The sequence below is a fragment of the Trichoplax adhaerens genome, genomic scaffold (assembly GCF_000150275.1).
Source record: "Trichoplax adhaerens TRIADscaffold_1 genomic scaffold, whole genome shotgun sequence".
NCBI classification, from domain to species: Eukaryota; Metazoa; Placozoa; class Uniplacotomia; order Trichoplacea; family Trichoplacidae; genus Trichoplax; species Trichoplax adhaerens.
The window spans coordinates 7099426-7124228 of NW_002060943.1; the positions used below are offsets into that span (position 1 = coordinate 7099426).

Sequence of the window (24803 nt, forward strand, 5' to 3'; positions counted from 1 at the left end):
TTTAGAAGTATTGATACTCAATTTACACTACCAGCGTTACTCTACATCGAATATAGGATACTAATATTGAATCTGCCAATACCTTAATAAAGCGACAACACCGTAGCTATGACTTATTTTTTATCATCGCCTTTGGGGGTTGATTCTTTGGAAATTGTAACATCAGTATTAACATCATCATTCTTCTTACGGCGAGCATTATTTAATTCAATAATAGCAGGTACAGATGTATAATTTAGGTATTCATCTAAAGTAAATTCGGTCGTATCAGCAATAAAGCGCATAAATGGTCTTACGTCGCCATCATTCGCTTGTGACAGATATTGATAATAATGGAATCGATCGTGAACACGAATAATTATGGGAGGGAAACCTGCTCGCATCAATATACAGTTCATGAATAATCGCGCAGTTCTGCCGTTTCCATCCACAAATGGATGAATATGAACTAATTTATAATGAGCTAAGGCTGCTAATTCAATTGGATGTAATTGCCTTGCTTCACTGGATTTCAACCAATTATCAAATTCTGTCATTTTGGCCGCTACTTGACCAGGAGGTGGTGGCACATGATCGGCAATGTAGACTTGGCTATTACGATAGTTACCGGCTTCAAAAGGATCGCTAAAGCCGTAAACACGTCGATGAATTTGTAGGATATCTTGAACATCGAGTAGTCCAGCCTTATTGATTAATGTGGTATTGATATAACTAAGAGCTTCGTCCATACCGATAATTTCGTTATGTTCCATGACACTTTTACCACCAATAGCGATACGATTTTCGATAACAGCCCTAGTCATTTGTAAATTCATGGTATTGCCTTCAATTGCTACAGTATGGTAGACATGTTGATAATAACTTTCTCGTTTCATCCTTATCAAGGCTGGATCAGTTAATGGAAGAGCATAAAATTTACTACGTTTAGCGGCTATACGTGCTAATCGATCGCGATCAATTTGTTGAACTAATGGTAGTGTTCTTTTTCGATTGGATAAAGCCAATTGATGATATGGATAATGAGATAATGCTGCTGTATAATAGTATTCAGCTTGAATGACATCTTCATGTTCTAAGAATTCACCATAATTATTTAATACATCAGGATGACGTGGCGCCATGCGTATAGCGTAGACGAATAATTTGGTTGCTTTCTTCTTATCGCCTTTCCTGGCTGATCGCCATGCTTGCTTGAGCGTATAAATAACTTCTTTGGTTAAATTTGTGGTTGCTGGTATTGCTATAGAGTTGATAGACAAAGCAGATGTATTGATTAGAATTACTTGTTGCTTGTATACGTCAAAGGTATAGTCAAACTACGTGTCGGTATCCAATTTTTGTAATCAATAGCACACTAAGTGGATAACCAACGTAAAATTGAACTCAATAGTATGACATGCTTCAGTCATGAGTAATACTCACCTGGTGATTTGTTCAGCTGGGATTTTCCTTGATGTTTGCCTTGTAAAAAACCAGACATACAATGACTGATACCATCCTTGTTAGGCATTTTAGAACAGGAAAAATGTTCAAAATCCGCCGATTTTCTGGTGTTGTCATAGACGAAGACATTATATAGTAATATGATGATGGAACAAAGTAATAAATGGCGCAACATCATTGTAGATGATGACCTGTCACTAGTATGAAGTGTTGTAGCCATTGAAATAGGATGAAAACTAATAGTACGAATTAATCCGAATAGCGCTAATAAATAATTGAGTTAAAAGATTGGACTAGTAGGCCTTAGGGCACTTTGCGAACGATTCAATTTTTCGACTCCACACAAGAAGAATTATATAATTAATGAATCATTGAAGAATGATCAACAAGATGGCCACAAGGTGTCATCAATCCACGTCTCTCAATCGAAAAGGTTGAATTACAGTCATACTACAACAAGGCAGGCTAGGATAACCATTTTTATTTATTAGTATTGCAATAAGATAGAGTAAAAAGTGCAAGACGGTCTAAAGCGTTGAGCAATGTATGTAATAATGATTAAAGGAATTTTTCTTCACCAATTCAATGGTAGCTCTCTCCGTCTGGCTCCTTTCTCGGTAGTGCCGATGTTTTTTTTGGCCTACAGATTGTCAAGGTCCACGTACCGGTAAAGATTGACAGTCGAAGTCCATGACAGTAGTAGTATGGACTCACAGTCAAATCCTGTTAATAATCTTTACCCGGTAGGAGTACACAGTACTAGGTATTGTATGATACAGTACTATACTGTACATGGAGCGTACTGTACACTGTACAGTCACAGTTTTCCATACTGTTCAACGCGTCTCAATAAAGCGCATACAGACTGTTGTTCATGTTTATCATGATTGAGTATTCATACAGTCGATGGCAATCAAGCGTCTATGGTAGCGTACAGTACAGTAAACCGACGAAGCCGAACAGAACAAGCTAACTACCTACCTTGCTGGTCATTTTACTCTACTGTATCACCGTTATCGTACGCTGTACTGTCTTGCACTCTCCAGTCTACAGTGTACAGTACTATGGACTGTAATCGAGATCGACTGAATTTTATGGTTGTATTGTACAGTGTACAGTGTACAGTACGCTGCACCCTGTCTTCAGTAGGCTCTCTAGTGTTGTTGGAGGCCTTTAGTAGTCCATGGTATGGTACAGGCGGAAAAGAGAAGAAAGTCACCTAGGTGATATACTTTGAATAAATAAATAAAATGGCAATATGGAAAATAATGTCAATTTACTTCATCTTCCACTCATACCAATTTTTGTCTACATTACCATATGAAGCATTCAATGTTGATTCCAATGATATAAGAATGAATTCTGTAAGTTACTCAACCACAAAATGCTTCAAAATATTCTTGATGAAATGCAGTACCGTATCATGCTGCATTTCGCAAAGTCAAAGTCTATTCCAAAATGACTGACGTAAAGTACGACTTGGGCATTCCTGCTTGATCAATTCATTAATTTGTGGTCATAAATGAAAATATCGACATGAAAGCTCATTGTAATCCAAATCGGATACTGCATTTATTTGTCTTGATAATAAAACTATTTGCTTGAAAGTTTATTGCAATCCAAATCAGCTACTGTATCGGAGGACATCGAAATTAAACCTTCAATGCATAAAACTCTTTTTTTTTCAACGGGCGGATTCTATTCCAACTGCCGGCCGCCAGCATGTCACGGTGCTAGCTCATCGTTCCAAAATAGTCCATGCTTTGCGGCTATAATGATGTTGTAAGCCGAGGAGATTACATAACCAGATATAGATTGTAGACGGTACGATTTAAATGGTGATGTGTTATAGGTCATTTATATCTATAGTTGGATTAGTAGTATTCTAAGAGGTGTGTTAAAGCTTGTAGATAAAATCTATTTAAACGAATGGACAAATCAATAAAAGTTACTTCTTAGTTCCTAAGGTTAGAAGTATAACGGAAATCGATGGCGTACGAATTATTGCGAGATCGTACATTCGATCACAACGTTATCTTGCCACACGGGAGTTTGTGACACAGCAATATTTTTTCTAATGGAAAAAATAAGAATTGTCATGTTGATGTGCGGTACCCCAATCTGATTGAACTACAACACTTTGAACATTGAAGGAATGACCTAGGATAATCGAATGATGTCATTCCCCATGATTAATGCAATCCTTGAGACTGTAATACTACATCAGCATTCCATAGGCAAGCAATAATAATTTGCATATTAGTCCAACGGAAATGGAGCATTCTCAATTTTTTCACAAAAATCTCCATCCTAAGCGTTCAGTTAGAGTTACTGCCAAAATACTATTTTTGCAAAATAAGGACTACATCATCATACAGCCCTTGCTTGCCAATCCCATCAAGTTAACCTCCTTAATTAGCGTTTAGCTAGATCGACTGCCAAAATACGATCATTGCAAAATAAGGACTCCATAATCCAACTGCTCTTTCCTGGCCTATCTCATCCAATTAGCCTTCTTTATTGACATTGAGCTACATTGACTGCCATAATACTGTCAGTAAAAAAGAAGGACTACATCGTCCAACCATTCTTGCTTTACTAAGATGGCTAACTACCGAAGCCATCTTGATCTGTTATGTATGATAGACTGGTAATGTCTAGGAATTATTGCGTGATTGACCTAGTGTCGCACGAGAGAACACAACGGATCACCTATAATAGCAATGATTAAAAGGGAAAACTTGATGATATATTATCACTTATCGAGTGATTAAAATGATTAAAAGGATGAATGAATTATGATAAAGTCATTACGAAATGATGGCAGAATCCATGACTACCATTCAATAACTAAGCCCCCAAAATTCAATTTGAATTCATCTGTTCTTTCTGCTAGGCGATGGCTGCCAATTGAGTCATAAAAGAAATGGTCAGTCGCCTAGTCGTACTATATAATAGTAATATAAAAGTAAACATATTTAAGGTGCTGTATCAACAATTCAAGCTGTTTCCTCTTCCATTTTGAATTCCATTCAACTTGTTCAATCATGGCGTAGCTACTATAACTATTAATGAAACAGGTAGAAAAGGTAAAGCAATTAGAGTGGATTAGTTTGATTCATTCCATGCTGCTATTTTCATTTGTATAGCGGTTAGCATGGCAAGATTAAAGACAAGTAATTGAGCTATGAGTAAGCCACCAGCCACTCAGTATTATTGGCTCTATTTTCGTCCTAATAATAGAAGGCAAACAATCATCAAGTCAATAGGTAGAGTCTTAATCAAAACGCCACAATAGATGGCTTAGTATGCAATTCATTCTCGATGGAATTGGGAAACTATGAACAACTAATTAATATTAATAAGTAATGCTTTTTTTCTCCCGTCATTACTCATAGTCCATACCTTCATCTACACCACGTAGGAAGTTGTTGAGAATACACATTTTCTAGTTTACAATTAAGGTTAACTAGAGCAGCAATGTCTCAACCAACCCAGGTAAGATGGACTTTCCTCCAGCATTGAACTATATAATGCCGTAAAATTTATTTTTTTTCCTGTCAATGAGTAATAAATTTATTTTAAAGTTGTTACCTTTAAGATTTGGAAAATTGGATAGTAACTAGACGATCATAGACTAAAAAAACGATAAAACGCAGTTGTGATTACCTCAATTTTTTTTCTTTCTTTCTCTATCGTCTCACTCTTTCTGAATATTGATTGAAATAATTGCAGTTTAGATTATTATACGACTTTTATCCTGAAAGTCCTAGCGAATTGGAAGTCCTAGCCGGTACTATTGTGTCTCTTTATGAATCGGTAAGTCAATTAATCTAGACATTCCTTAATCAATTTATTCCATCGACTTTCTATCCTACAAATTGGTGGGATGGAAAATAATCCTACTGCTGATGTTATTACTCAGCAACCTTGACCAAACGGAAGTGAAACTTTCTTGTGCCTTTATATCTCTAAAACACTATCCCCTTAAATACTATACTATCATCATTACGTTCAAATAGAATGCGTATAATCCTGAACAATAATTCATTCAACTTCCATAACCTGTTGGTTGATAGTCATACGCCCATATTTTAAATCCAAAAGAAAACTTTTCTTTCATTTCTTTGAGAAGAGCTTCTATTCCCATTTAATCGCTACCGTTGTTATTCTTGCCACCTATTTTTAGGCTTGATCGTAGTAATCTTGATTATCGAATTAAATAGCCATATGAACAGTTTACTGCATATTCATATATACGTATACCAGTACCGTGTATAATATATAAGATTGATATTCAATTTCTTATTCGATAGGAAGAGAAAGACGAGCTATGGACGTGTATTATCCGAGAAGATGGAAAAACTGGTTTTGTGCCAACGTCATATCTAGAAGTAAGCGAAATCATCGACTAACATTATTAGGCATTACATCATCTCCTACTGACTATAAAACAGTAATCAACTTACGAATGATTCGTAAAATATCGAAAGTATTTCATTTGAAGTTCCAATGCCAGTTGATCCAGTTCTCATAACGCAATTTATCGACTTTTACAATTTTACACCGATCGCTCTTGGCGGTGAGAACGCCATTTTTTAGCGAACTACTGTAGTGATACTATCATTATTTTAATAAACATCATTATCTACACTTTGTTAATTTATTTTAATGTCTATGAATTGTTATTTCATCGACATTACGTGATCAAGCATTGATAAAGAATTGTTGATCTTAGTACAAGCTTGTTCTCATTAATAGTACAGCGAATGCAGTACTGATATATTTTGGGCAGAATACGAACTAAAACAATTTTATATTAAATAAAGAATCATCGATGGGTTCATTGATGGTTCTGTTTCGCATTGGCAAATTGCTTTACGGTCATAACATTATGCGTAACTACTGGGACAAAAAGACCAATATGTTGATGTTATTACATTACAGTATAACCAGCAGATTGGATTCAAAATCATTTCTAGATATTGAGTAAATAAAAAATAGTAAATACTCTCCGATATCCTCTAAGCTATTCCCTAATTAGAAAATAGATAGTTTACTTTACAGTATTTTCGTCCATTTTTAAAATTACTTTGAACTGTTGAATGAGACTGCTTAATCTAATTTTATGTTATCCAGTTTATCAACTATTTAACAGATAACCCTATCATCTGCAATCATTCCTTAGACTTCGATTTAGTTATCTTACGCGTATATATTTTTCAGCCTGCTAGCTAATCAAGAGAAATCTTTCATATTTAGAGATATATTGAAAGTCCACCTAAATAGTAATCACTTAATAAGCCTTAACGTACTATTGCACTTTTTAATCATATTTTAACTTATCTTTTAAGCTATCGAGTACCACCACAGATATTGATTTATGAAGCTAATTAAAATAAATAAATACGGTACATATTCTTCTGACTCTTAATTGCCTAGTAGGTAACCTGGATCATCAAAGTAGTAATAATTTCCTTAGCTTGATATGAGCGTACCTATCGAACTATCAGCCAGTAAAACAGATAGTAAATCTAGTTAGTAATCTCTTTCAGGCTGTCTTAGTGATAAAATAACTAACTTCTTAATCTACTTCTACATTGTACAGTACATTATTGAAACTTGCAGTTATTCCTTTTTATTTCATAAGGACATCCAATTAAATATTATAGCTTCCGATGATGATTGCCTAGTCGTTGAAGCTTCTGCATTGCACATTATTAAAATTGATCATCATTCCTTTTTCTTTCATAAGGACACTAAATTAAATATTATACCCTCCGATGATGATTGCCTAGTCATTAAAGCTTCTGCACTGCACATTATTAAAATGGATCATCATTCCCTCTTGTCTTGCAAGAATACTTATAGTAGTTAAATAAATATTCCCTTAGCCTATAATTTTTCTAATAAATTCAGTTTGCAGCTCGTATATTAATAGAACCTTTAGTACTTTTTCTTTAGTACCGCGTTCTAAAAAATATTTAATCAAAATTATAATGGCGACTTTCAGTATAACAAATTGAGATTTATCAGCTATCCTGAGCTTATGTCTCAACCTTTGACTGATACCAAATTTTGAATTCAATGTAACATTTTTTTTTTAGCCCTTTAACAATTCATCGTTTCCCGAACCCAACGAAAATACTACTGAAAATCCGGTAAGACATGGATTGATAATCTTTAACCTATAAAATGAATAATAATAACTCACACAGTCTAACGGGGCGAACTTAACATTTATTATTGCTATCTTACATTTAGAGAGTATACCTAATCAGTAATTAAATGGATATATAGAACTTGATGAACGCATTATGTAGTTTTTACTACTCCAGTTGTGATTGAATGATATCGTCTAGTCAATAATTAATATGTAATAAATTAATATTAGAATTGATTCCATGTCAATTCCAGCAATATTTGGCAATGTATAATAGATTATTGACTTCATTACCACACGTAATCATGACTAGATAATCAATTTGCATTAATACTATTATCCTACACGTCAAGAAACATAATATCAACCTTAGGAATATTTAGAAATGTATTTCATGGATAAGTTCAGTGAACTATTTGTTGTTTTATGTTATCATACGTATTTTATTCAATGATAGTAATTATCATCAGTTACATTAATTGTAGTCGTAAAAACTGATCATAGCTAATTATTAAGAATACTTTCTTCTTTAGCATCCTTATTCCGATGCAGATACCTCATCTGAAGATGAACCAGATGGATTGAGTACTGTCACCAATAGACAGGAAACGGTTACGAATACAACTACCATTACAGGCTCAAAGACTGATGCAAGTCGTAACACTGTATCCAAATCTCTGATAGCGTTAGTAAAACTTTATTAAAGTCTAGATTTAAATAGTAAACGTATAATATTGTTAGAAATAAATATTAATCTAACATTACCATCTCTTATCACTTCTTTAATGGCGTTATAATTTTATTAGGGCAATTACTGCCCTAAAGAGCTTATACTTTTCTATTACAATCCTTATATGATTTTAATCATTTTGTTGCATAGGAGATCACCATTTGCTATATTTGGTGCTGAGAGATTTCTACGTGGCGAAGAAAATAAGCTTGATATTCAAAAATTAATGGATTACGAAAAACATATTATAGTGGTTAGTTTAAATATAAACAATACAGTAAAAACATAATAGCTGCATGTATGGAATTATAATAGGATTGTAGTATGTATAAAACTGCTATTTCTACTTCCTTACATACTCTAAATTCACTTCTATTCTTAAATTCGATAATTCTGTAATCTTAGAAGATCCTAACGTATGTTTATTATTATTCATATTATTCCTATATAGGTTAATAAGAATGGTTTAACCTGGAAGCCGGCCAAAAATGAATGTACTTATCGAATTGGAAGCACAGAAACAGATTCTAAATATGCTGGAGCAAAAACCTATACAACCTATAAAATCCATCCTATAGTAATGATCATCATGATATTTATTATTGCGATATCATTATCATCACTAATATCAACTTCCTTCTACCATTTGAAATACTTTCATTACTGATTGAAATAATAATATAGCATGGAGATGATGAAGCCATCAGAAGACGATATAAACAATTTGACTGGCTATATGGTCGCTTGGTTGCTCGATTTCCTACAATTGCCATTCCTAAATTACCTGAAAAAAGGATTAGAGGTGCCACTAGCTTATAAAGAATGGAATAGATAATCTATTATAATGTAAAATAGTCAATACTTATATTCAACATCGAAATTAAGTGATAAGTATTTTAAATCAAAACTAATAAGTCGGAAACTAATATTTATCCATGCTGTGCGTATCTAAGATATATTAGTGAGATCATAACTGGATTGTTAAAGGATAACATTTTCCTGTCACTTTCTGATACCCATTTTGATGCTTAATATTAAATCATAGGTCGATTTAGCGAAGATATTATCCAAATGAGAAAAGAATTGTTAGAAACCTGGTTAAATCGACTAGCTAGACATCCTATCATTAATGAAAGTCAAGTGTTTTCAGGGTTCTTGAAAAAGCAAGATCAAATAGTTCGTTTCGTACATACACTTGTGGATAAATTCTACTTTAGTTCAGATTAAATAATTTTCCAATACTAACAAGAAAAGTGCGTTTTTATGATTAATTAATAATTGACTTAAAATTTTCATTACAATATCATCTTATATTCACTTAATAGGAATGGAAAGAATTTAAACGTAGAATGGAGAAAGATCCTGGAAATTATTCGGGTTTCTTTGCTCGAACAGAAATAAAAGATCTATTTAATAATAGCCTAAATTCAATGTAATCACTTCGATTTTTAAATATTACTATCTAACAATATTGTGAAAATTAATCAACATTACATTAAAAAAATATTATAATTTGCTCAACCCAGTAATTTACCATGCCTCATACAAATTCTATTAAAAATTTGTCTAATATTACAATAAATAATTTAAGAACGAAATTTCAACACTAGATGACGGTATATCAAGTAATATACGGTATATTATTCAATTTCTGTTCATATTCCAGAAAGATACTGGTAAAAGAAAGAATTGCTAAGAAATATCTAGCTAGTTACAGCTATTCCATTCTTATTCATACTAAACACTTGATACTGATCTAGGAACAAACTAAATAGAATATGTATATAATTGAGTTACAGCTCTAATTATACCATCTGCCTATATCTAACTGTTAACGCTAAATTACTTTTAGGCTAGGAAATGCTGCTAGTTGGGAAAAGCTAACCAAAAATTTACAAGAAAGCATATCTCACTTTAGAGAAGTTCTCCAGCATCACTCTACAGACTTTGCCCGTTGTAAGTATTTGAAGCTCTTATTTATTCGCATCTATTGCTTATTAGATTTTGAGCTAAATTATTTAAGCACTGATTTAAGATGTCGTTATTATTGAATTCTCAAGTGAGCTTGAAATTTTAACCAAAGTACTAACCTAATACACCATGATTCTGAAAATTTATCTATAACAGTTGATTTAAGAGTTTCATATTTTAATTACTGTACTTCTATTACTTGTAATTATTATTTAAACTACTTAAGCAAGATTGCTTATTAATTAGCCGCAATCGTAACCCTAGCCATAATTTTAACTATCGATAATACTGATACACACGATGCAAACTTATTCTTTGACGTAGTATTGCATTTTATTTCAATAGGTTATCAAGATGAATATGTAGCTATGGGCAAGGCTATTGGCAACCTTTCATCCTGTTTTCAATCCGAAAACCATTGTAAGGCTCTTAGATTTAAAATAAAGGCGTTACTGATTTTACTTCCTCTTCACTGAGACACCCTTCCATAACCATAAGCTATGCCGCCTATTTACTATAGTCCATTCCTGTATTTGATTATAGATCCAGAAGAATTTAAATTTGCTGTTAAATCAGTAGGTGACATCTTTTCAGTAACCGGAAAAGAATTTCACAATAAGGTTAGTCAATAATTTATATTATTAGAATACATATTTGTCCCTTATTAGCGTTGGTTACATGTTTATTAAATATACTCGTTTATAGCAAGTACAAGATGCCGTGCCTCTTCGTAAAGGTTTAGATGAATATCTCAATCTCCTCTCGTCACATAAACAGCCACAGTCCATAACAAAGGTAAGAAATATATTATATGAATAATAGTATCCTATTAAAGACTTACTATTTAGAGAAAAATTTTGCGGACATACCATGCATAGTTGACTTGTCGTACATGAATACCTTTATAACTATGGACACTCAGTGATCCATGTCGCAATTGCTGACTTATCATTACTATGCTGATATTTCGCACTTTGCCACTAGGATACTTTAAAGAGATTAAAGGAAGCCAGAAAGGTAATTGCTTGTAGTAATCCAATTATTAGCACTAATATTGCCGGCAAAGCCTTCAATTTGAATATACGTGATATTAAATTTTCTTACCATCATACACTTTTTTTTGTATGTTATATTTTAGCATCAAAATGATTCTTACATCAGCGGTAAATGCGCCGTTGTATATGCTACTGTTGAAGGTACAGTATTATCTCATTTGAGTATTTGTACGTAATAATTATGCAACTATTAGGTGTTTAGTACTACATTGTGCTACGCAACATATATGGTACTAGACAAACGCATTTGATCATATGAAATTTTAAAATAGATCAATTTGCTTATAAAGTATGCAATAACTTGACCTGATTATTTTACAACTTTTAATTCCTTATCTGCTTATGAACTTTACCATATTATCTTTCTTTAATGTATTTAGCTGAAATGAATCACTTTCAGCAAGAAAGTATTCAAGATATAAGCGAATTAATGATGCGCTATCTACGTTTTCAAATTGCTTATCATAAAACGGTATGTGTCTATTTTCTGCTCAAAGTAGCAAAACGTTATGGCATGTCATTCATTTTACTAATATATGTCGTAGAATTACAATATGATAAAGATACCGCAATTATCATTATTTTTATATTCTATGTATCGATAAGCAAAAACATACTGTACGCGTACATATGCATATCTTATGTAGAAAATCTTGTGGAAGGGAACAATTACTGCATAATCAAACGACTTATATGATGAATTAAATTTAATTTCCTGTACTGTATTTCTACAGGTCACTCGCAAATTTGAGCAATCTTTAGAATCATTTATGAGATTTAGTGGTAAAACAGTAATCGGCGAAAGTAAGGATTCACCAACAATTGATACTCCTCCACAAGCAAGTACCAATTTTTCATCACATGAAAATAGATCTTCTCCAAAGCCTTCACCAAAATCCGTACCACCATCAGCAAACGTAACTGCATTATCGTCGTCGCCACCGCCACCACCACCACCGCCACCACCAGAACAGCCAGCATCATTTTAACTCTGAAAAAGAGCAGGAATTATTCTAAAACTGATATGTTACCATTTTTAATTCATCCATTTTCATCTAATACTTATAAAATTTTAATAAAATTTCTAAGCTAAGATTACCTTACATAAATGGATATAGCAATGGATATCACTATAACTGAAGTATGGTGTTTGCTTTTTAGACTTTAACTTATGTGCTTAAGTGGACCATGGCGTCAGTGTAGTAACTCCCCGAGTGAACGATAGTTTTTATCGTTTTTTCCAGATAGACTTTCATGCACCAAATTTAATTCATTAATCTGGGTACTTAGCCATATTTATCCACTTTGTAATCATTAATAACTCTTACCGACACGTTACATTCTAAGTTGGCTTAAGCTAACGTATATCATATAATTAAAGTTCGCAACGTATGCAAACTGTAATAGTTACCTATATTGGTATTTATTATAAACAATTTTAGACCGTAGAATATTCATTTGATTTGTTCTAATTTTAAAATTTTTTACTATCAATATATACTATTTTCATTTTAGTATGCCATTCATTGTTTCAAATCTTGATATCAGCTAAAAGTCAATGAAAGCTTTACATATTTTATAAGTTAAGTAGCAATTAAAAAAAATGAAATGAAATTAAAATGTCATTCATCCTTATTTTCTTAGCATTGCGTTCTTATTTTAGATCTTGTATCTAAATAACGTCAAATGTGTACACTTTTTCTTCTCTGTTTTGAATAAACACGTGTTAACTATTATGATTGTACAGTATAAGTTTTCTGTTCGCAAGATCGTTACTTTAATAAAAAATGAAATGACCTTGTAATAAATTTCTATTAAATTATAGTTTGACCTGAAAAGGGTTTAATGAAACAATTAGTAATAATAACTGTATGGTTCAAGCAATAGAACGTAATTATGAAACAGTTAATTTCAGCAGATAACAATCCATCTACGGTCTTGCAATGTTAGTGCATTGATGAGTATTCGTATAATCCACATACTGTACGTACAATGTTATCTTACATGTTTGGCTCTCCTTTTTAATACGATTATATTAAATACGGTATCTGATAGTGCTATCTATAAACCCTTTATATATATACTCGTACGTAATTATGTAAAGATAATTTTCGAAATCGATAGTATTATTTGCCTTATTTTCATGTTATTTCATATCAACCGACGACGAGATGCTATTCACGAATAATAATAAATAAAATTCTAAATTTTACAACAAGCAACTACAAAATTAATTTGCAATATAGTCACATGAAAAGAATTAATTGAAATTATCCAACTTTATGAATATCAATAACTTTACTAAGAAGTTAACTGCTTCAAGTTAGCGTATAAGTTTATATACGATGCAGCATATGTATACTTCTTAAAATATTTGTGTCAGCAAATAAAATTTCATAATTTGTTACTAGCTGACGGTATCTCAGCCATTTCCGTTATTTTTCAATGATGAAAAAATTAAATGTGTACTGGCTTATACTGTACTATTTAACATTATAGCTTAATACCAATTGCTGTTATTAATAGCTGAGATATTTCACGTATATACAAATTATACAGCATTTACATATCATAATTTATGATAGCATCTGCTAATCAAAAATCTTGATTTATACAATAGGCATAGCAAATATAGTCTAGTAACAGATTGATTAAATTAAATTATTAGTATCTACCGTATACGTATGTCACACTACATAGCTTCGTTTTATAGCTTATTCTTGAGATTAGAATTGCATGCCTAAGCTATGGATATTGCATATATAAGTTGAAGAATTACTACTCTACAAATCAAAGGCTAATTTAACAGCTACAATTAGAATTAGTATCGTTCAAAGAGATTTAGGATTAAAATGTAGAATCAAAATACTTCTTTTGCCTGATATAATATTTCATAGTTAATGAGTAGCCTCATGAATAATTAGTCAGGAACCATGATAGTTTATACTGTCACCGTAATATTGTACTTAGATTTTGAAGATTAGGATTCGGTTAGAGTCAGGATTGATTGCCTTGTCTATGCAAGTGACTACGACTTGATAATCGAACAAGTTTAGATAATTTTACATCTTCTTATATGGTACTTTATTGTGAATAAAAATCAGATAAAATGAAATAGTTACATATGTTCAGCGTACATTTTTACAAGGATAAATGCGTATCTTTATAATAAATTAATAACGCTCTATTTTTGGCTTTCTAATCTATTCATATATGAACGTATACATAATTTATTTTCGGATGATTAATGCATATGCATGTATATTGTTTTAATAAAATAATGATGTTAAATATATAAATGAATCGTATTAACGACGTGATATATTCCGTTTTAGAAAATAAGATAACTTATAACATGACCGAATACACAAATGGTTTTACTGCATATAGAATATACGTGATTATTGTATGATTGCTATACGCATCTACGTTAGATTAATAAATGAACGATAAAAGACTATAAACCAATTACTAACATAATAGCTTCTCTATTAGTAAATAGGGCAACTTATAACATGACTGAATGCATCACTGGCTTTACTCCTACCCAGCGTTTCTGAATATTGTGAAAATTAGTTTTTTGCACTAATTTCAAAGATTGCGCAAATTCGAAGTGAACAATAATAGGATTATCGCCAAACATCTTATGTTTTTCTCCACCCTCAGTGACCTCCATAACCGGTCCAAATTGCTCAAAATACTTCTTAACAACATCATGGCTGATTCCATGAGCACCAGAAACAGCAATACGATTAAAAGCAGTCTTAGCATCTTTATCACGTTTGGGTACTGTATATAAGCTAAGTGATCTTTTCGCAATTCGATGCTTGGATTCAGCGGCTAGAAATTTCTTAGCAGCTTTAGTTTCATGAAATTGTACAGTAACAGCAATACGCCTTCTACCTGTAATATTATCAATGGTTAATTTCCTTCTACTCATACTGGCAACATCGCCGTACTGGCGGAAATAGGTGATTAAATCAGCTTCAGTTGAATCATTAGATAAACCCGAGACTAAAATAGTACGGCCATCATCATCATCATCTTTCATTTCTTCTACATGACTCCATCGACGTAAATGCGGATCATATTCTTCAGCATAGGTCTGAGGGCGATCATGTTGATTCCCTTCATCGCTTTCTTCATCGCTTACCGAAGGTAATCGACTATTTATTCGGATTTTTTTGCGTTCTTGTTTTTATCTATATTTTCATCTGTTCCATGTTGTTGTTTATTCACCTTATTTTGTACCTTTGCAGGTGGATCTACATGAACAGAGATCTTAGAGTTATTCGATGCTAGAAAGACTTCATCATCATAGTCATCTTGTGATTCTGCGCTTGCATGACTGGAATTATCATGTGCTGGAAAACCTTTATTGGCATGGATAGTAGAGCGCTGTTTGTTCATACCTGCATTGGCCGAAGTAGACATATTGGGATTTATATACATGCTTACTTGACTCTTTTTATTGGATTCTGAGGGTTTCAATTCCCCTTGTTGATTTCTCTTTTCCTTATTTGAATTCATAGAGTTCCGACTTGCCTTATTATCTTGTAGAACTGGAGGTTTTGATCTCTGACTAGATGAATCTTTTTTAACATTAACATCAGTTGAAGAAGTCGATTTATCATGAATTGAGCTTTTCTTTATGGCTGGTGGGATCGAATGATGAGAATCATGATGAGAGATTCCATTATTTATTTGATTTATTGGTTGATGTGTTAATTTCATGCTTGCTTTTTTCAACGGTTTTATAGTATCATTATCGGAGATTTGTTTTGGTGAATTCGGTTGACCTCGATGACCGCTTAATGAATCTTGGATCGTATTCGACAAATTGCGATGAGACATTGTCGGCCCGTCATCAATCGAAATATGATCCGATCGATTAGCTATCATTGCATTAGTTGTACTAGCTATAATTTCTTTTTGGTTGTTAGATGAAACATCAGCCTGTTTTTGAATATCAGTCTGATTCTTTTTTTCAGGCATACCAGCTGAGCTTGATAGCTTAACTTGCTGCTTTGTACCTATATTACGTGATATTTCAGCTTGATCATGAACATTCGCCGATCTACTGTTACCTTCTTTCTTAACACTAGAATTATTTTTTTCCTGATTTCGATACAGCTGAGTTGATTCTTTCTCACTGGATCTACTATGCATGGCCTGCTGATTATACAGAACCTTGGTTTGAGCATCTTGACTAATTGCTTCGTTCTCAGGCATGCTGGAATTCTGTCCATCTAAATTGCTATTATAGCGATGAGTTATTTCTTGCTGATCTGATGTATCGTGGACAGACTGCTGCTTCTGCATAGGTTTGATTATCGCCTGGCTAGCAATGATCTCATTTGTAGCAGAATTTTGCCTTTCTAATGGATTACTACAATGATCGACTGACTTTTGTTGATTTATATCTTGTCTTTCTAACTGATAATTGAGAGAATTAGATATTTGATTCACTTTAGCAATGCCAGAATTTTGTCGTTCTGTTAGTTGATTCTGTTGATTATTTGACTCATGTATATTTGATTCGTCGTGTATAGATTGTTGTTTACGTAAAGTTTTGACTGTAGCACCATGAATTATTCCACTTTCTTCAATGTGAGTCTGATCTCTTGCCAATGGACTTTGATGAGAACTCTTTTCTCCTTTATAGGACGAATCATGTCTTAACAGCTGATTATGTATGGTATTAGTCATAACAGTGTTGGTAGATGGAGAATTATTATGGGTATATTGAGCCGAGTTGGCTGGATTAGAAATGCTGTCTTCATCAATTGGATGGCTGTACGATCTGGTAGTATCATCATATGAAGGTGAATTTATTTGAGCATCTGGTAGATAGTCATATTGTGGAAGTTTCCTTTGACTAGTTTCTGTCAAAGTTGATGTATTGACAGTAGGTTGTTGATGCTCTACAGTTACTACACGATCTCCTCTATCTGATAGGATAGATGAAGAAACTACAGATGCAGAAACTAACGAATTATCAGCATTTTGTTGTATGGCTTCTTTTACCTCTGGTTTTGGACTATTTTGATCAGAGTTTCTTCTCTCAATTTCTTCCCTTGTCTCTATGGGATCTTCATTCTCTGCTAAAGCAATCGTGGAAATTAAAGTAGCAGCAGCTATCGATTCCTCGAGATTTCGCTTTGCAATCTCATCCGCTGTTGCTTTTGGACTAGGTTGACCATGATGTTTCAAACTACTTCTTCCAGGGGTAGCATTAGGACGAGGGTTTGATTTTACAGAATAAAATCGAGTAAGGGATGGACTGCGACCGACATTACGATACTGACTAGAAATATCACTATTTTTATCATCTTTTACCGCTTCTTTATCATTAGTTGCTCCCTTTTCATGAATTGTAGGCATGTAAGCAAAGTGGACTTTCTTAGAATTGATTCTATTGATGTTATTACTATAACTTGGCTTAACATCTTGCTGGTCAAAATTAAAATTTTCTTGGCCGATATCTTGTTGGTCAGTATTGGAATCTTCTTGCCCGATATGACTTTCGTGAATAACTGTAATATCATTAATTAAGTTTTTATGGTCCTTACTATCTCCCCACCTAATGAGTAATATTGGATAGGTAATGTTAATATATCTAGTTGTCGATTAGAGTAGATAACAAATAATACCATAAAGTTATTCTACCGATATATCATCTTCTATTCGATCACACGTTCTATTAAAACAGATTACTAACCTGTTGACATTATTATAACTATTTTGGCTACTATTATCGGCTGAATAAGCAGAATCTCCATCGCTATACCTTTCGTCTGAAGAGCTTGATTATAGAATTAAAGATCAATAATACGCATGATATTAACATTAAAGATTTTTTTCTTGTTATTATAAAATTATAATTAACCTTAATCACTCAGTGCTGTAATAGCATCGTAGTTATCGATTAATATCGTACAAGTTATCAACATTAAGAGTTTATTCTTCTTATTATAAAATATTAATTAGCATGAATCACTTAATATTATAATAGCATTAAAGATATTGATTAATAATATACTAGTTATTAGCACGAAAGGTTTTAAGCTTCTTGTTATTGTAAAACTATGATTAGCTTTAATCACTTAAATATAGTTATAGTATTTAAGAGTTAATTACTTTATAGTTGATTAAATCGTAAATAAATGAAAATAAACTATCGAATTAACGAATCATAACAGCTTTCATTAACATAACCAATAAATTATAAGAGCGTCTTAGTTTAGATGGCCTTATAACGGTTAATTTATTATCCACAATTTGATAAAATTAGAAGTTGCAGTATGTTTTAAATACAGCCTTCTTTAGCTCATGTCAACTCTTACCTATGATTGTAGCGACCTGCACCCCACCTGGAAGTATTATTTCTAGGAATGCCTCTTGCACTGGATGCAGACATAGCAACAACTTTATTGCCATGACTAAATAGAGATCGAGCGACAATAGGTTAGCTTTCTTAATGTGTATTCACGATAAAACTATTCACCATAGTAAAAGTTTACGCCTTATGTTAGAAAAGTAGATCAATTAACTGAAATTTCTATGTAAATGGCAAGTTAAGCCGTGATAAATAAATACTAAGATACTTCACTTTCAATGATATATTATAGTAGTCAGTGAGATATAAATGCAGTATGAATTAGAAATTACAGTGATCTTTCCAGTCTTGTTACAACTCTTCCAATGCTCCTATGTCTTCTAAGATGGATTCGTATCTATAAAATCAAGAATGTTCTTAGATACTTTCCTGTAAGGGCTGCTATTTTATTTTTAGTCTGAAACATATATTAATACTATCGGCATTCCTACAATAAATCCAATCACATCCCTTATAAAAGATGTGAGGTTCAATTTATTGCAAAATAGATTACGACTAATACTACAGTAATGATTCAAACGTACGAGTAAATTACCTGTAGCTCAAGCACTATATGCAGAACTTATAAAAAGTATTAGATTCAATTTATTGCAGAATATATTAGGCCTATGCATATAACATTAAAAACATAAATACCCGTGGATCAAGAACTACGTGCAGGATAAATACCAGTATTCCCTAATTGCAAGTAAAATGGAAAGTTATAAACCGAGGTCAAATAAGTAAAATATGTAAGGAACATTATTACATCTACTAAGCACCAACTCTACACCTTTGCAATACCTGCGATGCAGTTATAACAGCAAAAATAATAGCTGCTATATCAGTCGTAGCTCCACTGAATGCTAACGGTCCACCAAGCCACCCAATTCCAAGTAATGGCAATAAGACTGCAAGAGCTCTGAGCGATGCTCTTAGGTTTGTTAAAAGTGGACATAACAATTAATTAATCTCTTTCAATCTCCTCAATAATATTAGAAATGGTTCTTTAAAAGCTACATCTACTGAAGTAGTCAATGCATCTCTTTATTGGTAAATAGGAAAATAAAATTTTACTTACTTGACTTTATTTTTCTCGTTCTTAGTTGCGAGAAAGGAGTCCAGAGTAAGTAGTGATTTCAAAGTTAAGCTCATGTAAATGATAATAATCTGTGATAAAGTATCAAATAAAATTGCATTTATTTGGCGAATTAAGCATACTATGATCTTGGAAGAATGTTCATTTCCAATGCAAATTATAAGCAGCGATCGATAACGTTCCGATTCTTACTTACCATTATAATTACTACCCCTGGAGCAGCAAGTGCAAATATACTATAATTACCATCGGTATTCATCCAGCAACTAGATTTATTTTGTGCAAATGAATGCATAGAATCATTGTATGGAGTGCAAAAAATAGCAATACTACAACATATTTATTACTTTGATATGCGTATTATTATAAATCAACATGCCATCTTATGCCAGATAAAAAAAGTAAAATTCTCAGCCTACTTTGCATTTGTCGCACCATCACCATAAGCTGAATCTCCTAGAATCGCCATAGTAGTACCAACTACAACAAATGGAACGACTGCAATTGGTCAAAAAATGAAAATAATGATTTAGAATACTTTTTATCTTGAAAAAGTGTGCCAGTAATAGTTACTAGAAAATCAATCATTACTTGAAATCAATAAGGCTATTGTACAAAAAGAAATATTTAAATCCAAACATAATTTAGGACTTAGATGTTACTATTAGCGGAAAATTCGTCGATGTGAACTTGAAAACAGTAAGTAGTTTTAAGATTTTTAATTTATTCTATACAAACGCGCTGCAGTAGCAATTGCTAATAGGCAAAAAATTGTTTCTACTTAATTCTTACTGATTAGTAAATACTGCTATTAAACTGAAAATATACCAAAGTTGACACGGAATGTTAATAATATCTGATAATGAACAAATCAATTTGCTCTTTCTAGAATTTATAACATTTGAAGAGCCATCTTTGACATGCTAATTTACGTTTGGACAAATATACTTACGCCCTGTAATAGCGATACAGATTTTAAATTATAACCACAATTAAGCAATCATTAGCAAGCTAACTAGCTATTCAGTAGATCATTTTAGTAATATGCCGACGATGATTTTAAAATGCCAAGTGATTTATCTAAGGCCTATCAGCATTACTTACCTATGTTGGCTAGAAAATACCAATGAACCTTAATTGGTTTCAATGTTAGTTTTTTCAAAGTAATGTAGATGATGATACTTTCAGTTAGCATCCAACAAAAAGTGTAAATAACAAAGTAATGTAAAATTGCCCCAATAATAACACATCCAACCTAAATTTTTTACAGGAAACAAATATTGAATTACTGCTATAATTAACGGCAAGTATGTAGTTTATTTTTATGTAGAGAAATTTACCCTACTATGACGAACTAATTCCTTATCAATTCCTATCACCATCATAGTATTGAGTAGTAAAAGTGATATAGCTATGCTAGTATGGGATATGATAATACCAATTCTAAATGTTTTCCTAATGGTAGATTGAAAAAGTTATAAATATAATGAAATAAATAATTTTTAAGTTGAAAAGCAATGGATCAATTTATTTTTCATACAAATATGTTAAAAATTTTAATAAGAAAAGTTATAACTACTTACTTCCATAATATTGAATAGCATATTAACGTGATTACAAGCCATGTAATTGATATTGCACTCCCAATATAGCTCGAGATTCTAACGCTTCGAACGGAATTAATTACCTATAGGGATGAATATATACTTCAGCTAGGAAAGGAAACACTTGTTACAATCAAACTTTTTACAGTCTTAAATTACTTTTTAATATCGTTAATCATTTAAATATCAATTAACTTACTGGTAAAGGCTGCAATAATACCGAAAAACTAGTTAAATGATCACATTGGCAGACCACATGACTTTGATTATATTCGGAAGCATTGCAACCCGATGGAGACCAAATATTATCAACACTATCGTAAAATGATACATGATATAATTAGAAAATCTGAGTATTTTCACATTACTAACTTAAGTGAAGGTATATAATCTGTTCTAGTTAATATCTTTCACTATAACAGAAATTAATAGTTTTGAATAAGAGGAAATAATGAAAATGTCTTTTCAAGTCGTATAGAATTACCTTGCACTAGTGTTCCAATAAACGCAGATAGGAGAACCTTGATTGCTAGCACTAAGCTGATTATTCTATTATAAACCCATTAGAAATTAATTAAAATATATTTTCGAAAGTAATAACTCGAATGAGTAAATCGTCGCTGAAGTAAACCTACCAGTTTAAAGGTAATGGTAACAGGCAATTCGAGGTCGTTTGACGGACTACCACTGATAGTTGCAGATACAACTTTTGCTACAGTATTCTGTCTCCATGTTGAACTATCGTTAGAAAATTTCATTAATTCTATTAGCTACGAAATTAATTTACTGTAATGAGATCATCCTAGCTAACAAACAAAAATATTGTCAAATATCGAGTAATAATTAAAAATTTAATCCAATAACCTCGTAACTAGCTGGCTGAGGATTATTCCCAGCGTTTTAAACTGATACGTTGTTACTTTAACCTTGTTACCTGATACAGTTTAATCCAACAAAACAGTTCGAAAAAGTAATTTTAATTAGTTATAACCGTAAATTTAATATATCTGAAATTTAGAAATTGAAAAAAGTAAGATATTTCTATCATCTCTCATTACACAATACCTATGAAAATTGTTTCAGGTAACTGAATGCTGGTATCAGTATAGGAATTTGTAAAAGAATCGGTCAGATTTTCTACTACATTAGAATTTCCATCTGCATCATTGGCAACGAAATTAATAGTAAGTACCTTGTCATATCTCCTATTAATCGAGTCTATACTGACATTTAATTAGTATATGAGTACGTAAATTATATAATGTAAGAAATAGAATTTAATTATATCAGTTGCTATCATTAGCCTTACGCTGCTTGTCAATTATGGAGGTAAATAGAAAATATTTATATTTTATATGAGCTAACTAACTAACCAACATTTAATGTCTTGGTGGTAATCGTTTCACTGCTTTTATCCAGTAGATCAAAGCAAAATGTATTCAAGTTGTCAATAACTTGGCGTAAATGTTTCTGAAATGGAAGTGATACAGTGAAATATTTCATTAGTATTAGTTACATCCAATATCATACCTAGAACACTTTGATCTAATTTATTAGAAGTAATACTGGGCGGATATCTGCTATCGAATGTTTATATATCATTCATTTTAAACCATAATTCAGTATTTACAACAGTAACTACAAACTGTAGCGAAATTTCCAAATTATCTGATATCGTTAAGTTCCTATTTAATAAGCGTTATCTGCTACAGGTATCGATATATTAGACGCTAAGACATTGTAAGGGAAATACGAATATATTCGTTTTTATACGGTACATATTACGATTTATTCTGCAGATACACATTTTATAATTTGATCTATTGAAAATATCCAAGAAATCTGCCTTGAGCAAAAGCTACTTATTTGCCATATAGTTAGATCTGTATGAATTTTAAGCTAGACATTTTTAATTTAGTCTATACCACAAGTGAAACCGAGTAGAGTCTTTCTATATGCTCATTTGCTAATATTTTACAAGTTTTAACAGATTCAATATTCTGGACCGGATATGAAGTAAATTTCTAATCAGAAGTTGTATCAAGACTTAATCTCATTCCTTCGGTTTACGTTAACTACATCTTACTATGGCTGTTCGTTTCCAAGATTGAATATTGGACTCCGCTAGGATATTACTGGTGGTTTGAAAGAAATTCTAGAAAGAATAATTATAGTTGCATATATTAAATATAGAATTTAATATTATAGAATGATTGTATGTTCGATTACTTTGGATTACTGACTTAAAATGAGCTAGATAGAATTTAATGATTGTAATCACTTATAACTGCTATTGAGCAGAGTTTTCAAAGTTCTATAATGATAAAATTTCCGATATTTTTAATAATTGCTACAAAATGAACTAAAATAGGATTTTGACAGCTGAATATTATAATATTACATCTTCAATTAATGGTAGCTGAGCAGATGGTGTCCCATTCTTAATTCTTTTAATAGCAATATCCATAATAATATTACTCCGTATCAAGTTGCCAGGTTTGACGTTAGTTATACTCCCATTGTTCATTTGAGCTGTAATAATATTCAGTTGCCCTAATAAATTCATCGTTGTGGAAACGCCTGGCGGAGAGTTAGCTGACTATAAAAAGAAAGTTTTACCATGATAAAGGCATTAATTCGAAAGATAAATGATCATCTATTGAGATTCAAGAGCAAATATTATTAAATGAAGATAATTACCGCAAATACAGTATATAATACACCTTTCAAATATCAAATTTGTACAAGTTAAGCTTAATGATGTAGTAATAATTGATTTAAATCATAGTTTACAATCAAATAAAAAGAATTATACATACATGTATTAACTTTAACAAATATAAGTAGCACAGAGTTTGAATCAAATTTTCAAATGCCATTTCTTAGTAACTTGGAATATGGTGAATAATAGACAATATATTGAAAAATAATTTTAACGTTCTACATCTTTTGCATGGCTTCGTAAGTTAACTTGCCTGAAATTGCAACTTCCAAAATTCTGGAGACGCACAATTATCGATGTTAGCCTCTTGCCATATTCCGCTACTACTACAATAGCGGGTAGCTATCCCTAATGAAGAACAAAGCTGAAAATTTCGGTATGAATGATTATGAATTAAACTAATTTAAGCTGCCGATATAAAGGGAGGCATATCTCTATTCAAATTTGTATAGTAGCCGTTCCAATTGTAGAAACAGTCTGTAATAAATATCTCAGTTGCAAAGATTACTTCAGGATAGAGTATCTCATCATTTTATCTCGCGGAGACGCATAGTAGATAGAAAAATAATTTCACATTGGTATCTTTTGTTTATAATTCACGACGAAATGATGGATAAATACAAATTATAGCTATGAAA

General features: G+C 32.0%; 3 protein-coding genes across 3 annotated transcripts; 1 reads left to right on the forward strand and 2 right to left on the reverse strand.

Moving 5' to 3' along the window:
* Positions 1–113: 113 nt before the first annotated feature.
* Positions 114–1510, reverse strand: TRIADDRAFT_52066 (uncharacterized protein; the record flags this gene model as incomplete). The annotated part of the gene is made up of 2 exons (XM_002108723.1): positions 114–1240; positions 1423–1510. The coding sequence occupies 2 exons, from the start codon at positions 1508–1510 to the stop codon at positions 114–116; spliced, it is 1215 nt and encodes a 404-aa protein (XP_002108759.1).
* A 3413-nt stretch (positions 1511–4923) lies between these two features.
* On the forward strand, positions 4924–12351 carry TRIADDRAFT_52067 (uncharacterized protein; the record flags this gene model as incomplete). The annotated part of the gene is made up of 18 exons (XM_002107983.1): positions 4924–4941; positions 5179–5262; positions 5760–5837; positions 7551–7604; positions 8140–8291; positions 8487–8589; positions 8788–8913; positions 9021–9138; positions 9382–9512; positions 9662–9768; positions 10189–10292; positions 10653–10727; positions 10851–10927; positions 11013–11102; positions 11292–11324; positions 11446–11503; positions 11743–11834; positions 12097–12351. 18 exons carry the CDS (start codon positions 4924–4926, stop codon positions 12349–12351), a joined length of 1755 nt encoding a protein of 584 aa, XP_002108019.1.
* Positions 12352–19367: 7016 nt separating this feature from the next.
* Positions 19368–24322, reverse strand: TRIADDRAFT_52069 (uncharacterized protein; the record flags this gene model as incomplete). The annotated part of the gene is made up of 17 exons (XM_002108724.1): positions 19368–19439; positions 19545–19674; positions 19822–19910; positions 20036–20105; positions 20259–20337; positions 20792–20794; positions 20944–21094; positions 21180–21294; positions 21423–21526; positions 21643–21757; positions 21928–21992; positions 22079–22181; positions 22308–22377; positions 22817–22913; positions 23530–23598; positions 23845–24042; positions 24263–24322. The coding sequence occupies 17 exons, from the start codon at positions 24320–24322 to the stop codon at positions 19368–19370; spliced, it is 1590 nt and encodes a 529-aa protein (XP_002108760.1).
* Between the last annotated feature and the right edge of the window lie 481 nt (positions 24323–24803).